Source organism: Cyrtonyx montezumae, unplaced genomic scaffold, assembly GCF_038088225.1.
Source record: "Cyrtonyx montezumae isolate F1298 unplaced genomic scaffold, pur_monq_1.0 scaffold_19, whole genome shotgun sequence".
NCBI classification, from domain to species: Eukaryota; Metazoa; Chordata; class Aves; order Galliformes; family Odontophoridae; genus Cyrtonyx; species Cyrtonyx montezumae.
This window is the reverse complement of record NW_027071925.1, coordinates 183,845-201,885: the sequence shown is the minus strand read 5'-3', so window position 1 is coordinate 201,885 and position 18,041 is coordinate 183,845. Positions and strand designations below refer to the sequence as shown.

Below are 18,041 nucleotides of genomic sequence, written 5' to 3'. Positions count from 1 at the left end.
AATCACAGCCAGTGCCCACCAACAAACCATGGACTATCTGTAACTGATAACAGTTTTTTGATTTCATAAAGTTTTTGTGAAACACTGACTTGATGTAGATCAGTTTGGGCTTTATGTTATTATTCCAGCATCTTGTACCTTGGTATTTTAGCCGTCAAACATCTGTTTCTCTGTCAGTTAGGCATGTTACAGCAAGGATTGAGCCATACCTCACTGTGCTCAAGGAGGAAAACATACACGGTGCTCACAGGGAAGCTGAAGGTATCGTTCCAAGGAAGACTGATGACAGCATGTTCTCAGGAACAGGCAGGGGTTGGGCTGCATGTTGTGGTGAACACAACCCTCACAGCTGGTTGCTCTTTGATACGTGTGCTCCTTGTCACTCAGATGTGGTCCTAAGACTCTTTCAAGGCACTTGTGGGCCTGGATATTGGTTCTGAGATGCTGTTCGCACCAGCTGAGATTTCAGTGTGGTGATGTTTGGCCTTCCAGCTAAGAGTGCTGGTGACTCCATATTCATCCGTTTACAGACAGCGTGGCAGGGCCTGGTGTTTCATGTTTGCTCAGCTGCTGTTGAAAACAGGAATCTCTCTTCCCCATCAGCCTATTCAGAATCTGCTGCCACCTCTCTGGTGTTCCAGCAGAGCAGTCCTCATCCTGCACCCCACTCAGCTGCATTCATGCTCCTTGGCCAGTTTGGGGGCCAAGGAGGGCAGCAGTGAGCTGCTGCAGTGGTCAGTAGAGGAGATGGTGTCTTTGCTCTTGCTTTTATTGGTATCACTGCCACATTCAGTTGCTGGTCAAAGTGCTTGTTCACATCTCAGCCATGCAGATGGGATGAACTGGCCCAGGAGCCCCAGGTGATGCAGGAAGCAACAGGCAACTGTTCAGCTGTGCCCTTTGCTAGCAGCACTGAGCTGTGTCAAAGAGGATGAGAGCACAGCAATTGCACTGATTGTGAATGCAGCTCCCAAATAGAGCTAAAGAACTGGTGCAGCCCAGGCAGGAAGCCAGCTTATGGGGATCTCATCTGTAACTGTGTAGGGGAGCTGGGAGGGTCTGCTAGAGATGGGTCCAGGAGCTCAGACAGATACCAGGATGGCAGCCTTGCAGCCCCACTTGGGCAGCTGTGAGGCTGACCTGAGCCCCAAGCAAGCCTGGTGCAGCCTCAGGATTTCCAGGGAACCACCTCTGACAGCCACAGAAGTGTTGGTGGGAAGGGACCTCTGGATTCCTTGCCTACTGCTGGCTGTGGTTTGTCAATCCATGTCTTCCACTGCATGAGCTCTGAGCCCACTGCAAAGGCCACCGTGTGCCTCCTGCCCGAGTGCTCTGCATGCTTTGATAAGGGGGATGTTCTGATGCAGGCGATGAGGTCCCTGGCTCATTCCATCCTGACCGGCTGCTGAGTTAACATGCGTTAACCTTCAGGGCTACGCAGTCAGATGGATCCCATGCCAAAGCATGCGGGGGATCCTGAGCTACGGGCAGGAAGGCCCCAACACATGCAGGCTCAGGACACAGAGGTGGGCAGCCACTGTAGGCCGAAGCCAGGCCTGCCTGCTCCTGGGAAGGGTGATTTGAACATGGCTTCTCCAGTGCATCTCTAGTTCATGCAAGGTCCAAGCTGTACTTTTTGCTTCATAAAGCTCTGAGGTCACCTCCTAGGGTGGAGGATGACTATTGCTTGCGAGTCACAGGCAGTGATTAATGCAGGGTCAGCAGAGCAAGCCTTGACAGCCCCAGAGGGCTTCTCAGCAACAATGACATAAACCTTCTGCAGAGGATACTTCTGAAAGCTCTGTCACTAAACGGGACTTTGATCTAGGACAGAAGAGACGGATAATTCTAACACAAAGGGATTGTGAGTAAAAGAACTGGTGTAGTTCTGACTTACCTTGCATTGTGTAGGAAGAGATTTCTCATCATGGGGTGTCATAGAAGTAGGCAGGATTACTGAAAGCAATCCTGAAGAATATGAATATTCAGGGCAAAAAATCATTCCCTTATCTGGAAGGTGACAGCAGTCTCAAAGTGAGTCACAGGCTGCACTCAGAGCTCATGCCTCCAGACACATAGCAAAGGAAGAGCACGGGAATGTGGCTGGGGTCAGACATAGCTTCAGTGAATATGAAGTCCTCTTGAAAAAGCAGTTATGGAGAGGTTTGTAGGATGGTTCCAGAGGCTCTTCCAGTCTGGTTTTTAAGCACTATTAACTGCAAGAGAAATATGCAAGACTGAAAACGCAAGGTACAGTTCTCAAATGGAGGCTGCTGGAGGTAGTGGCTGCTTTTCCTCTTCCTGCGGCGATGTTCAGTGTTACTAACTTGTCTGGCACTGGCCATGACTATGGTTACTTCTTCAGATGATTTGCAACAGGATTTGGAGATGATGTTAAGAGTCAAGGCCTGCATCCTACTGCATAAGGACATCCAGATTCAGCCGCTGAACATTCAGTGGCTGAAATGACTGCTTCATTCATTGAATTTGGGCTGGAAATGGTTGGCATTTGCCCATGCTTGTCTTCACATTTTCTGTTAGCTTGCTCTGAATAGACAAAGCTGAATGAACTTTTCCTCCTTCACCTGTGATTTAATAATGGGTCAGCGACTCTAAGCTCAGCACTACCAAGGTGAAATACACAGCTGGGGATGGCAGCATCAAGGCACCAGCTGTGTCCTCAGCAGAATGTTGCCTGTGACTCTTGAAATCTCTTTGATTCCCATTTGATGCTGAGGTGTTCTGTATGAATTGCCCCAGGTTAGAGCAGATGCTCTAATACTTGGAACACTCGACCAGGACCTAGGAGAGCAGGGAACCATTCCTGGGCAAGATACAAAGCTTCATTCTTGGACATTTTCACTTTGCTCTCCTGTTCAGTGGAGATACATCTCTTCCTTGAGAAAGTGCAAAGCTATGCTGACAGCAGTGAAGACCTTATACAGAAAAAGTAGGGTCTATCCTCCCCAGTGTAAGGTGAGCTGGTTGCCATAAATTACCTCCATAGTTTAGGGGAAAGACTGGCATTCTGAAAGCATGGACTGCCTAATTTGATTATAAAGTTCCTGACTCCTGCAAAGACATTGCAGATAACTGGTTCAAATATAGAGAGCTGCATAGCAGGGATCTAAATTGGTGTCCACAGGCACAACCAGCACTGTCTGGGGGTGTACCATGGGGCAATGGAAGGGTGTAGACTTCCTCAGCAGCAGGGTTTGCCAGCATCTTCTAACCACCGGCTTCACTCTGGTATAAGGAGAATTGCATATGTGCAGGCTTTAACAGGTATTAAAGGCTATGCTCCTCCCTCACAGCAAGAGATTGTCTATGGAGTCCTAAAAAGTGCTGGAATTTCTCAGGAAATCTCTCATGAGGCCTTCACTAAACACTTGCTATAGTTGTGAGACATGGTTTGTATAGAGGACATGAAAAAGTGACACGCAATGGCATTTCAGGGAGCCTTGTGCTTTGGGGACTCCACTGGCAGGAATTGTTATTCAGCTCCATCCCACATCCCAGGGAAGCCGTGTTGTAGACATGAGCTGTTGCCAGAGCTCTGCAGGTTGCTCATGAGGTCAAGAAAGCCGTTCTTTCCTCTCTTCCCCTTCCAATATCAACTCTCAGTGCAGCTAAGGCTTCTCTCTGGTGCTATGCCAGTAAGCAGGAGATACGCACGCAGTTATATTGTGACTGCTGAAAGATCTGTGCCCTTGTTGCAAGCTGTAATGAGTTTCCATCAGGAAAATACAGAAGTTTTGTGTTTTACCTTGTAGGAGAGGAGATAGATCTGCATGTGTCAGTCTTCTTGGCCACAAATTTACAAAAACGAAGGTGTAGTCTGCAAGTACTAGAGGTGATCTCTAAGCACTGGATGATTTAACTCTTGCAGCACTGGGCCACAAAGAGGTCTGTATCCTTGCACAAGGCAGGCTGCTCTGTGCTGAGCAGTATTTGCATGCAGTAAATACTGAGCAATACCTCAGGGAGTCTCTTCTTCATGAGATGCCTTCTCAGTGCTCTACAGCTGAGATCATGCCTCTAAGCCACTTAGTGGTTCATTTCCATCTGTCCAAAAAGATGATAGAAACAGTGGGTTTGTTTAGAGATGGCACTGATCTCTCCTCACTATATTTTTCTTCTCCCTCCCAGCCCAGTAAGCATATCTGAATGCAGAGTGGAGCCTTACACTGCTGTCATGCTTCTGGGAGGGTGATGAAGCCGGAAAGATCTACTCACAGTGCTGGGATGGGAGAGAATCTCCCAGTTGTAAAGGTATCAGGATTGGTCCTTAGGCTGTGAAAGAAGGGCCCTCGCATAGTAGAACCAGTGACACTTGGGTCAGAGCTCCTGGTAGCGAGGATTCAGCCTTGCTACCCTAGGGTAGTCAGCCCAAGAGTCCTTGAGAAGTGGCTCATTATAACGCTGAAGAACATGCAGTATCTATTGACTGAAAAACCTCCTGGAGGCCATAATCTGCTGGCTTAGGGCTCCCAGCATGTTCCTATGGGTGGCAGCTGTACTGCAGTACAGGTGCTTTTTTCCCTACTCTCAGCTCCGTTCTTTCTGCTCTTAGCAGGCATTAAAAATTCATTCTACACTCATGGTGTTCCTTGGTCACAAACAGCAGAGGTGGCATCTACCACTTCTAAGAAGCTTATGAATTTCTGCATTAGGCAGAAGTTTTAAAGGTTTGGATTAGTTATAGGAGCTCATGCACTCAGTCATAGGTACTCACACCCAAATACAGAGGATGTAGTGATGGAGTTTCAAATCCCATCTTCCTCCATCCCAGCACGCTTTGCCCACACTCTGACTCTCTTTGAGCTGAAGTCATGGTCACTTGCAGGTACTACTGCAGGCATCGGCAGAGGCCAGTGTCAGGGGCACCACCTGCACCAGAACCAGTCCTATCCCTGTCATCTAAGTGTAAAGTGAGGGCTGAGTTGGTGCATACTGTGCAGCCCCTCCCTGGCACTGCTGCTTGGCTGCACTGAGTCTGGCCCCACAGCAGCAGCAGCAGGAACCGGTACCAGGTCTCAGTGACACACAAACCACAGGCACATCGTCCCTGACAGATGCACTGGTGCCTCAGAAAAATCATGCATCTCTTCCTGACACTCTGTCTCTCACAGTTTTGCAGCTACGGCTTCAGCAGAGAAGGACCCGTGAGCAGCTGGCAGACCAAGGCATCATGCCACGTGAGTACCATTTTCTGCCTTTTTCACCCACTCATGGATCAGAGGGTCAGTGTTCCTCCTGGCTACTGCTGGGATGCTGTGTGGCACCAGCTGCCTGCTCAGACCCTCTGTGCTCTGAGCAGATGGCTGCTGAGCTGGGCTTTGCTTCCAGCCCTGTAGCAATACTGTGTCTCCTGGTGCTGTATGGTAGTGCTCAGCATTTGCTACGTCAGTTACAGTGCTGCTATTCAAACTGTATTTACGATTGCTGCTTAGCTTACACCATCCAAAAACTGAGCTGCATAGTACCCTGTCCCAGAGGTCACCATAGCAAAGCAAAACACTTTGTTAAGGCAAGGGCAGAGCATCTCACATCCTCTTGTAGAAGTCAGGAGCTTCTGTGGCAAGCTCAGACCCACATAACAGGGAAAAGATGGAGGGGGATGCTAGATTTCAAAATGTATGTGAATGAAAACAATCCTCTTCTGCACAAGCAGAAACCTATAGCATCTGTAGAAACCATCATTAAACCTGTAGCACTACTGAAGAGAAGCTCAGGCTCCTCATGCACAAATCCATGATGATCTGGGGCCCATGTGAAGGACAATCCTTGTAGCTTTCCATCTCATCATGGGCCCCATGGGGGTCTCTGCTAAGACTGCAGCTTTCTGGGGGCTGTGGCTATGTCTGTCTCTTATGGCTAACCTCGAAGACTGTGATGCAGCTTTTGTTTAACCAGCAGAACAAGAGCTCACAAAAAGCATGGCTCTAGCACTGCCTGCTGCACCCTGCTCATCCCTCTGCTGCCCCATCCTCATGCAGCTGCCTTTCTAAAAGCTCATGTTGAGGGAGCTGGCAACAGACACCTTCTCACTACAGTATTGCCAGCACTGAGCATTAAAAAAACTTGAGCAAGATGATAAAAATCACATCTGTCAAGGTTTTAGGAGTTATAAATTAAAGCTCTTCTCATTTTTCCTCTTTATTTCAGTAAGCATTCAGATTCTGTGCTGCCTGCCACCAGCTGGCAAGCATTTTAATTGTGGGTCTCTAGGAGTTGGGGATTTCAGCAGGATGTTGTGGCATTTCAAGTACTGCAGTCAGTGACCAGAAGTATATCCAATGTCTCTAAAACTGCTCATTTCATTCTGCATAAGTGGTCACACTCAGGCAGCGTGCAGGTTACCCCACTGCACATGCATGCAGCTGCAGTGCCAACGTAGCAGTCTGCATACCTGATCCTGCCCTGTAGGGCTGAGCACGTGCGACAGTTACTTACAGCTTCTTTACCCTTCCAGCTTCTAGGCTGCAATTTTGCAGTTTGGTTTCTGTCCAAGGAGGCCGTTTTGGGAAGCATAAGAACAGCTCAATCACTAAAAATACTAAAAGAAGATGCACTTTTGCCATTAGAAAAGCAGACATGCAGAATCTGACTGCTGAATTTAACCTTGGAAGGAAGTGTAAGTTGTTGGTGTTTAACAAGTGGGAGTACCAGCCAGCTTCCCTCTGGTGTGGGGATGTGCAGTCAATCCTTATGAAAAAGAAGTCTTAGTTGAACCGTCCCGTGTCCTGTTGGCTCTGAAGACCAGCAGATGAGATGGGCTTTAAAGGTTTCCCAGAATGGGATATTGGTTCATATGTATTCCAGGTGGAAAATAAATGAATATGGATGGATGTGAGTCACTGTGGTTGAGAATAACTCTTCTGGAAAGAGGGCAGAGGGGCATTGCTGGTCTTCACACTGAGTCAGGTTTGGTACCAAGCTAGGAGCATGTACTTGATTCCATGTTGTAGACCTGGTGTTATACAAAAAATGTTTTCAGCCCACTGGTCATGTTTTCAGCTGATGCAATCACAAGAGTAAGAAACTTCAATTTTTTTACTGATTTATTTGAAACAGAAACCAGAAAAAGAGATGAATGGTCTGACTAACAGATTAGCACTGGATAAAATCCTTGAGGGTTTGCCGAAGCCCCTATCGATGACCGTGCACAGAACCAGCCAAGCTGTTTAGCACTGTGGTTTATAAGTACAGTAAGAGTGAAACTTCAGAGGAACTGAGGAAGCTGACTGGTTTTTGGTATTGAAGAGAGCAGCTTGGGGTGAAGTAATGGTGGCACCTGAGCAAAATGCAGTTTGATGGGTATCCTTGCCTAACCAAAGCCATTCTGTGTTTGGTTTGATTGGGCAAGATTAATGCCATCAATACCTTAGCTTTATTCAGACTCCTTTGGATGATCATCTGAGAAATGTGAAACCTTCAGATGGTCCCATCACTGGAGAAGGCAGGAAATTGCCAAAAGGAGAATGCACAGGGGCAAAAGGCAATAGTGCTGCTTTTCTGGTCCAGGTTGAAAACTGGACTCTGATGGTCAGAAGTTTTCAGGTTGTACATTGAACAACTGGCTGGCAAAACAATCAGCTCTACTGAAAAAGACTCTACAAATAATGACAGGCAATGACTGGTAAGCATGGACAACCTCTGGGTCCAATCTGTCCTGTGACTGTGGGGAGGGAGCATCTGAAAGCAAGGCAAAATCTGCATTTACTGAGACAAGATCACACTTCTTATCTATATATGTGTGGAGGTGAGAGCAGAACCTGCCCTGTTCTTCAGGCTCATTGAGTGGGAAGTTCTCAGGTCATGCAGCACTGTATTATTAAATTCATGCCATTTTATTATCTTAGTGAAATTGGAACAGCACAGGCAAAAGGTTTTTCATTCAAAAGCATCCCCATGGGGTCTCCTGCAGAAGGGAGGGCTGCAGGGTCAAGTGCAGATGAAACCTTCTTGCAGCCCTGCACAGGATTTGCCCCAGACCCCCAACCAGATCTGCCCAAGGGGAAGGGGTGGCAGTTTGCATCAAGGACTCCTCAAGACAAATTTCTCCCCATTGTGATGGGATGCAGAAATAGCTGTGCTTGAAGTCAGGACCCTTCTGCTGTATGCAGCCACCAGCTCATCCTCTAACTTGAGCCTTAGAGTCAATAGTCCTAAGATTATCAACACCAAGTACAGCAGCTCTTCCCTGTTGCCTCCAGACCTCAGCCATTTTAAGCTGCCAGGTCATTGCCTGACAAGGTGTCTGAATAACCAGTGCTAGCAATGTCTTCGTTTGTTTTGCAGACTAATACAAGCTGCAGCAGCCACATAATTCCTCCAAAAATCTTGGTAAATGACTAAATTCATTTTTGTCATGAATAACATGGTGTTTGACTGGCCAGTGCCTGTAGCAAGCTCTCAGTGTCAGGACTTCAGAGTGAACAGGACTGTAAAAGTCATTTCTCTTGCTAACTTCGTTTTCTTGTATGCACCATTTCATTTTGCTTCTGGTTGAACTAGCTGTCACCAGTCCTCATGGCTGCTCACTGGAGCATGGCACAGTAATGCTGTCTTGTCTGTATGTCGCTTTCCAAACACAAGAAGCAGGAATGTGCCCTCTGTGTTTTCCCGTGATTCCCTGGAGGTTAGGGGTGTTGCCTACCAAAAGCCAATTCAGGCCCCCAATCATCTTCCAGCTTCCCTCATTCTTTTCATTGATTTCATCTAGACTGATGCAGGACATCTTGTCCTGAGTGAAAATAACTTCTGTCCTCATTGAATCCCACTCAGAAGATGGAAAGGGGATTAAGTGTTGCCAAACGAAGAGTTGTAGCGGGCTGTCTTTGTGAGTCAGGGCACCTTTCCCTTCCCTGTCCCAATAGCAACAGTTCATTTTGTTTGCTTACACAGACAGAAAAGACTTTCTGCAGGGACAGAGAAATATTAACCCCTTCACCATGCAAATTTCAATTTCTACAGAATCAGGATAAACAATGTGCAGCATCCTCCATGACACAGCACTGGCTGCTCTCACTGATCCAAGACCCAGGGATCATTTGTCTTTCTTTGGGACCCTCTCTGGGTTAATCCTCCTTAGTGCCAGGAGATGCTCAGATATGTCTGGCCCTGGCCAGACGGCTGCCCAGGGAAGCACCATGTCACACCAGTGCTTCTGGGCAGCGGTCAGAACAGTGTCCATGAGAAGGAGCCAACAGGAGATGGAGGAGTAGATAGTGATGGAACACTGTCAAAGGAAAACAGCTCCAGGGTCCTGGTTGCAGTACCGTTGCCATGGCCCAGAAGGCCAGGCAGGTATTTTCCTTTTTCCTGCTGGCCTCAGTCACCTACATGTGTTACTTGCAGGTGAGATCCCCTCAGCCTGATGCTCTTCCTAGGACAGTTTGCCAGGGCTGTGGTGCCACCCAATGCCATAACCTGCAGGAAGTGCTCCAGGAAGAGCAGCACCCGCTCTTCAGCACAACCCCCTAAGCAGCACATCCCAAAGCCTGCACCATGTCCCTGCCCGAGTCCCTCCTGCACTCTCTGTGCTCCCTGTCCCCCCCGATCTCTTGCTGTGGCCTGGCGGAGAGCACAGGATTTCCCAGAGCCTTCCTGAGTTATTTTTAGTTAGTGCAATAAAGAGAGCAGCTAGTTTGTGTTGCTATTTTTATAGCACTCATTAAAATGCTGTTGCTGAATATCCTGGTGGCTGCTTGCTTCCACTCCTGTGCTGACTGCTCCTCTCTCTTTCCTGTTGCAGCACTGAAAAGCCCATCCGCATTCCATGAACAACGAAAAAGTCTGGAGCGAGCCAAGGTAATTCCTACAGCTATCCCAATGAGTGAACACATGGGCTCGCTTTGCATGAGTTGTGGAGTTTGAAACCACCTTCCCTGCCCTATCTGGCATCCTCCACCAAGGCCCTGTGGCCACAAACAGGGGGTCAGGGCATCTCCCTTGCTTCAGACATGCTGGGGCCAAGCCAGGGCTCATGTGTCCAGGAGCACCCTTCTCCAGGCAGGAGGTTTAAATTGCAGAGGGGACATCTGTCCCATGAGCTTGGAGGTTTTGAAGCACTCCCTGGGTCTTACAAAAGCCTAAGGCAGGGCTCAGCCTTCCAGTAAACCTCTAACTACCTAAATCTCCAACTACCTAAAGCCTCTGTTTTCCTTTCAGGGCCACATCCGTGGCCCACTTCATGCTGCGCTGACTGCTCTCCCCTTCCACACAAGTCAGAGCTTAGAGAACAGCCAGCAGCAAACAGGACAGATGAGAGGCTAAGTGTTTAGCAAGTGTGCAGGAGGAACACAGATGTCACCTGCAGCAAGTCCCCAGGAGATTCATACTTGCTCTCAGAGAGGAGATGGGCCTTTAGCTCAGTAGTGCTGCTGGTACATTGCAAACGACCCAGGGGCTAAGTGACCCAGGCTCCCATTCACCCCATCACCTATCTGCACTCAGGCTTCCCAGAATATTGCTGAAGGCAGAGACAAAATAAGCAGCCATTTCCAGAACACATTGGAAATATGGTCACATTTTGGAAAATCACACCAGTCTTCCAAACCCTTTGTATAGCACTCAGACCAAGCTGGAGGGATGTCCACACACAGCATGGCAAAGGGAACAGTCACACAGGTTTTGTTTAAACACAAGAGCTTCTTCTGTTAATCTGCAAAATGTGCCTACAGTCACATGGAAAAGGACCTTTGCAAGAACGTATGGCTGTGAAATATGGAGAAGCACTCTCCTAAACTTAAACACACTCCAAATCACTTGCCCTGAGATTCCAGCAGTAATAAATGGCTAGCATAAGAAACACAGTCTGACTCTGAAAAATTAGCACGCTTATGAAATTTCAAGCAATCCAAAGTATCCCTGAAGTGTCATATATTTTACAGTTTCGTATACATTTGTGTCTCTTTGTGTTGCTCTTCAAAGGCGTTCACTGGCTGGTTGCCTGGGAGAAAGGGAAGGATGGTCTAGTCTATCCCAAACTGCAAGTGTTTTTACAGCATGCTAATGAACACACTAATGAATACAGCCTATAAGAAAAGTATATTCTTTTGCAAAGATGCCCTGCTTATAGCCCTGACAAGAAAGGAGCAGCAGCTGTTTCCAGATAATTATTCAATAGCATTTGTTGTTTAGCTGATATTCTTACAAACTGATGTTCTGCAGACAGGAAGCAGATAACAACAATGGCTTTCATGTCTTTTGAAAGCTCGTCTGCTTCAACTTGTGCTAAAAAGAAAAAACACATCTGAGGTCTTTCTTCACTGTTTTCATCCCAGTGACACAAATACAGCTCATAAACAGCAAAGGTCAAATAGAACTGTAATCACAGCCAGTGATTACAGTTAGGCTAGCATGGTGAGAATGCTGGAGTCAACATGATGGTTGAGTCAAGCAGCTCAAGTGAGGCTCTGATCTGACAACCATCATCAAAAAGTGCATTAGGTGAATGTAACTGTGCCCAAATGCAGGCACCATCCAGCTCTAAGCTGACAAGAAACCAGGCAGACCTGCAGGTGGTCCAAGCGAGGGACTGTGTTGGTGAAAATAAGCTGGGAAAAAATTATAGGGGAAAGGGAAGAAATTGCAAAGGCTTCAGTAAATAAAATGTCTATTATTTGTTTAAACATTTCACTGGCTATGTACAAAGCTGGCATCAGGCCAGCGCAGCAGACTTTGAAGTCAATGTCCTATGGTAGATTGCTGGGCTGGAGGACAGAGCCCGTCTGGCTCAGCTTACACCCAACAGCCCAGGGAGCACAGCAGGGGAGGGCTGCAGGGGACATCACTCGTGCCTCTGCCTCTGCCTCACAGCAGCACAGCCCCACCTAGGTCATTCCTGACTGATGTGCAGCAGCCAACGGACATCCCATCCCATCCACCCCCCCAGCAACCAACTCCAGTGTACCCTAAACTGTGCTGTCACCAAGTCTTCCCTGATTCCCAGCCCAAGCTTTTTAAGTTGAAGTTTAAGCCAATTGCTTATCCTTCTACAAGCATGAACACGAGAATCATTCGTTTTTTTTTTCATGCAGCACTTTTTAAAAGTATTCTGCACCCTGTTTCCCTACAGCAGCCTCACCTCACTGATCCCATTTCTGACTCATTGATGATTTCTATTGCTGTCCTCCAGACCCTTCCTGTGGCTTCTTTCAGGGTCCAGAGCAGGGCCTTGCTATTCTTTGTGCCTATTTGATGTTCCTCGTGGTATTCCCTAGAAAGCTGCCTTCCAGTCTAATTTCTATCTAAGGTTGCTGTCCACAAAGCACTGCAGAAACATCTCTGGTGGATTAATCTTCATTCCGTCCAGTGCTTAACCAGCTGCCTCGGCTGTGGCTAGCTGTGACCTGCCTGTAGGCATTTCCAATTGTCCTTCTTGGACTGTATCCAATGTATTTCAGATGATTTCCTCAATTACTCAATCAGGAACTGTTAGTCTTGAATGAATCAGAGTTAAGGAGTACATCTTCTGTCATTCGAGGCATTAATGAAAATATTAAATAGTAGGAAAAATTGCTGCAGAACATGATCTGATATATTCTTGTGTTTAGACTGTAAACCATTCCTAATTCCTTTGGTGACCCACAGTTATGCTCCTTCCTTATGCTAGTCTTATCCAGATCAAATTTCTCTGGTCTGAATATGAGAAAACCATGTGAGATTATGTCAAAACAGGGTCAGGGTCGAACTATGTGACATATTTTGTTTATTCCTGTAACAGAAATCTGTCACCTCTCCATAAAAGGAAACTAGTTGCTCTGGTGTCACTTGTTCTTGAAGAATCCATCCTGGCTGTTACTCACCTCGTTGCTATCTTCAAAATCCATTTATATAGATCTTTTGATTCCTTGTTCCAATGTCGCTCTGATTGGAATTGTGATTTCCAGATTTCTTCTCTCCATCTCCTTTAAAGCAATAAATGATGCTCTCCCTGGCCCAGCTTCATCTACATTCTTACTCTAGCCATATCTATCTCAGACTGTTTGGGAACATTTAACTATCTGAGCATTTCCCAACCTGTTCTCCAAACTTGTAACTGGAGTTTCTACTCTATGGTTGCTGAAGCTTTTTGGCTACGGCATGTGATGGATAAATAGCCATTGATCTTTCTAGAGAAGATGGTTTGAAAAGGTATGAAATCCTGTCACCATCTCAGCAACATCCACAATTATTTTTCATGCTTATGGAACGCAGACAGCCCTTTCCATTGTCTTCTCCTGGCTACTGAAATGATCTTTTTCACATGATCTTGCATAATTTTTACTATGGGTTTTCTAGTTTTCTCCATCTGTTTGTGTTAGTTTATATTTTTCCTGGAGAGCTTAATCTCTTTGAATGATGTACATTTTTTATACTATTTCTCCTAGCATCTTAACTGAACAAATAGCTGATAATGTTAAGTTATTGTTTAGCTCTTCTTCACCAGGTAGTAAGCTTGCATCTGTACACTTGAGGTGAACTGCCACCAATACTGATTTCCTTGGCCCAGAGGAAGGTGTTTTTGAAACTCTGTGTGCCTTTCTTTTCCTGAAGCCATGAGGAAGTTGGTACAAGCTCATTACAAGCTCAGCTGCAGCGATCTGCAAAGTGGGATTTTCACAAACTCACACTGCAGATGAAGTAGATGGAGTAGGTGGGGTGAGAAACTGCAGAGCACATAGCTGCAGGAAGCCTAAGTCTTGTAGCTGACCTAGAGTGAGCGTCTGAGTGTCTTCATGCACAGCCTTGTAGCTCATCACAGAGTGCCAGGCTTCCCACACTGCTAATACTGTACTGTGGCATTTCTATAGTGCAGCTCCCAAAGATGATGTGGTATGCTGAGCCAGGAGATCTACCCCTCCCAGTAAACAGGTCTCATCCTTCCCATGAGATCTTATAAGAGCTGAGGAATCAGAAGCCCAAGGATAATTGGCAAAGGATGGTCTAGTTGTGAGGACAGTGAACATTCAGCAGCTCCATGCATGCTGTTCCCTTCCTGAAGAGCTTCTGTCCAAGACTCAGCCACTGTCCAGGTGAAAAAAAATTGCCACTCAGGAGCTCCCTCAACCTAGACTTTAATGAATCAAAAAAAACCCATGGGATAGCACAGGGGCACCTGCTCTCTCTACCTTATAACTGCTCTAGTCAGGTAATACTCTCTGCATTTGTGTTCTGCAGACTGAAGATTATCTCAAGCACAAGATCAGAAGCAGGCCTGAGCGATCAGACCTGGTCAATATGCATATTTTACAAGGTAAGACTGCCTGAGATTCTCCCACACAATTTTTGTCCCTCCTGCCCCACCTGGGTTCCTTTCAGGACTCTCATCACAATTTACTTAGCCCCAGCTGCTCATGAGAGTCACTGCCAAAGGGGACATGTTGTATAGTAGCCAGTCCAGATTCAGTCTTCAGGTAGAATACACAGTTTTCCCCTGACAGGAGAAGACCCAAGGCCATTCTAATGTTGGTCCCTTCTCTGGCAGGGACCAGATGGATAGAAGACAGTAGGGTAGAAAACAACTATGAAAGAGTACTCTGTTAGAGGTGCTGAGGTCTGATCCTCATGAAGTGCACACCTTGGGCACTTGTGATGAAAGCCTTGTAGCAGGTGGTTTTCATATTTTCCCAAAGCTGGACTTTTTAGTCTGTTTTGGTTTGTTTGGTTGGTTGGGTTTTTTTTGCCATAAGTCTTACTATATGCCAATCCAATTTGATGGAAATAATGACCCATGCATTGGCCCTCAGATAATTATCTCCCTATTATCCCCTATTGTTCTATGATTCTATGTTTGCCATATTAAAAGATTGAGCTCTGCTGTAAGTCTGTGAACCCCAGTATCTCCCCCTTCCCCAGCCTGGTGTCTCATTGAAGCCAGGGAGCTGGCAGTGCTCTGCTGCATCCCATCACAGGCAGCAGATCTCTGTGGTGTCCCTCGTTATCTCCGTAGATAAAGAGACAGGGAGGATGTGGAGTCTCCCTCCTTGAACCCTGTCAGTCCCTTAGGAAAAGCAGATTACTCTCTGGCAACTGTAAATGCTGGCCCCTGCTATCACTGTGAATAAAGTCCATATTTCTTCTTCCTCTGGCATGCTTGAGGTCTAAGCCAGGAGTCTGTGATAGACTCGTGCCACTGCTATCCTTTACCTTTGTCTCTCCATCCCTAAAATGAGCCAGCATCACTGCCCATTTAACAAGTGGAAGTGCATTTGCCTTAGGTTAAAAAATTGAAGCAAATACAGACTGGAATTGGGGCTGGGGGCAGTAGAAGAGATGTGGAGGTGGCTGCAGTCACTCTGTGTTGACAGGCCCAGTAAGATGCAGGGTTGGTGCAAAGCCTGCCTAGCTGTGCACCAAGCACCTGGCTGTGCTGTGCCACACACACTTCTGGGCTGAGGTCTCTGCTTGGGTATGGGGATGTGCCCCAGAGTATCTCATATGCTGAGCTGGTTCCTAAGAGGATGTAGAGGTGATTGAAATGGGGCAGCTGGGACATTTGCCACCATCTAAATGTCTTCCAGATACACCTTCTGTTATTGCTTACCTCAGGACCTCATGCAGGTTCCTTGTCCAATCTAGTCTGAGGCCAAAAGTGACTTTAAGTTAGCTCTCCTGACCTCCTGCAGAGCATTTTTCACTGGTATCAAGCTTGTGTTGAGCACAGTATCCCTTCCATAACAGCATCCAGACTTGGAAGGCAGCACAGCTTAGACGCAGCCTTTCTTAATTTAGACCCCCAGGGGTAAAGATGCAGTCTAGTTTAGGATCTTGCTTCCCCTCTACCCAAGCTGATACTATAAGAGGAGACATAGCATCATTGTTTGGGAAATTACCATTTGCTGTAGTAACTGGTCACTCCTCTGTTACCACTCAGTAAGTGGGAGCTTCACAGCTGGGTTTGGTCTGGCAGTAGTTTCCAGACCTAGCTGCCTTTATTATGCTCTTCTCCACTGACTTGTTTTTCCCCTGGAGGCCTGGAACAGTGTCCTCACACTGCCTCTAAACGTTCCACTCCTGAAGCTCCAGCTTTTTATCTTCTTATCTTGGAGTAAATGCGTAAGGCATTCACTGCAATTGTCAAACACAGCTAATGGTTCTTTTCTACAGCTGTTCCCCAGAAGTACAGATTTGCATTAGACCACAAGAGCCACTGGGCTCCTGGCAGGCAGGAGTCAGAGTCCACTTAGCCTCTCAGGCCAGCCACAGCTTAATGAAGTTTCCATTGCAGATCATTCCTGGGCCTTGGGAAGGACGCTTCAGCTGCAGGCTGGGTTTGCAAGCCTAGGTTAGAAAACAAAGGCTTTTAATCGGGCATAGAGAAGCTTGACCTCTGGCTTAGGGGAGGACCCATATCCCAAAGCCCATCTTGCCTCCAGCCTCAGAGCAGCTCCTGCTGGACACTGAGCTCTGCTCATGTCTTGGCTGCAGTCCAGAAAGGCTGTGCTGAGGGAAGCATGTTCTCAGCAGTGTGCTTACAGACAGCCCTGGTCCTGAACTGATGCCTTCCATTTGGCGTTTTAGACTCAGCTGCAGAGGGGTCCATTCAGTCCACTCAAATGAAGCTGAAAAGAGCCCGACTGGCAGATGATCTCAATGAAAAGATCGCTCTCAGGCCGGGTCCTTTGGAGCTGGTGGAGAAGAATATTATTCCTGTCGACTCAGCTGTGAAAGAGGCCATAAAAGGTAGTGGAAGTGAACGTGTATTTTGTGTCGTGTGCATGGCACGGGGCAGGGGCTGGAAAGGTTACGAGAACATACAGCACTGACTGCCTGGAGTTAAGAGAAGCAGCTGCACATTATTTAAATTTCCTTATTCTCACAGCAGTCCAGTCTGGCACAGCCTTACCCAGGACCATGAGAAGGGAACTTTCATCTTAGAGCATCTGTGGTGGAAACACAAATCATTTTTCAGCCATGTTTTCTCAGGGAGAATATATTCTTTCTTCCCCCCCTGCCCCGTCCAAGACTTCAAGCACATAAATGATACTGATGGATAAATGACATTCCTTCCTCTCTCACATGGGAGAGGGCTTGGGTGCACACATACAGATGTTAGGCCAGCCTGCTCCTGCTTGTGCCCTGCCAAACTCTTACATCCCAAGGGTTGAAACAGCCCTGGTTCAATGAGGCTGCTGCTCTGTTTTTCTACTGATGTTAGTAGAATGCAAGGTCCAACAGAGTAGAGGGAAAGGGATGCAAGTCTTCTAGGGAATACAAGGAGCTGACTGCATCCCAGAGGAGAGTATGCTCCTACTATTTCCCAGTGCTTGGCTTTTGCCTAAACTTAGTGTACCTCCATCACCCACCTCCCAGCTGGAGGAGGGAGGCAGGGTCCCTTGCAGTTATTTTCCCTGTGCTGCTGCAGGAAAGCCGGTGTATAAGCTGAAACAAAGGAAAATGGTAACTCAGAGTACACTAGTGCCAAAAGAGTGAGATCAGAAAACAGAGAATGGAGCAGGAAAGCCTGCAAGGTCCTTCAGAACCAGCCCAGCAGCCCGTATTTCTGATGCCTGGGCTCATCTCTGTGTGTCCAAATTGGATCTCAGGCCTCAAGTCGGGCACTGAGAGCTGTTCTGTCTCCAGGAACTCCTTGTTCTGTTGCTCCTCATTCCTAAATTGATGGGATTATTTCCATTGGCGTAATCCCATGTCAAGTGTCTATTCTGGGCTGAGAGCAAGACAGGGACAATGGCAGAACTCTGGGACAGGAGAGGTCTTTGAACTACAGGAGCAATGCAGAAAATGGGAACTGAGACATGAAATACTTTGACTTTGGTTTCATCTCAGAAATCAGCAGATAAAGCATGAAATACTGCAGTCTTAGACAGACTTCTTTCCTGTCCTCCAATTTTTCCTGCTCTTCATTTCCCCACTGCAAAGTGCACGTGGGGTATGCACAGTGGTTTCTGCAGTCTGGCTCTTGAGCCATTCCATTTCCAGCATTTCGCAGCTCTTGCCTTTGAAGGTGAAATGTTCCAGGACTCTGTCTGAAGAGGAATTTTTAGGGAGAGTTTAAGCAAAATCTCCTTAGCCACTTATCGAAGGAGAGA

General features: G+C 47.0%; 1 protein-coding gene across 1 annotated transcript in view; it reads left to right on the top strand.

Annotated features, from left to right (window-relative positions):
* MYOCD (myocardin) overlaps nucleotides 1–18,041 on the top strand; it is a 225,236-nt gene that overhangs the window by 193,846 nt on the left and 13,349 nt on the right. The window contains 4 exon segments of the mRNA XM_065735104.1: nucleotides 5,133–5,198; nucleotides 9,761–9,816; nucleotides 14,170–14,245; nucleotides 16,513–16,674. Of these exon segments, the coding sequence (XP_065591176.1) occupies nucleotides 5,133–5,198; nucleotides 9,761–9,816; nucleotides 14,170–14,245; nucleotides 16,513–16,674 (360 nt within the window).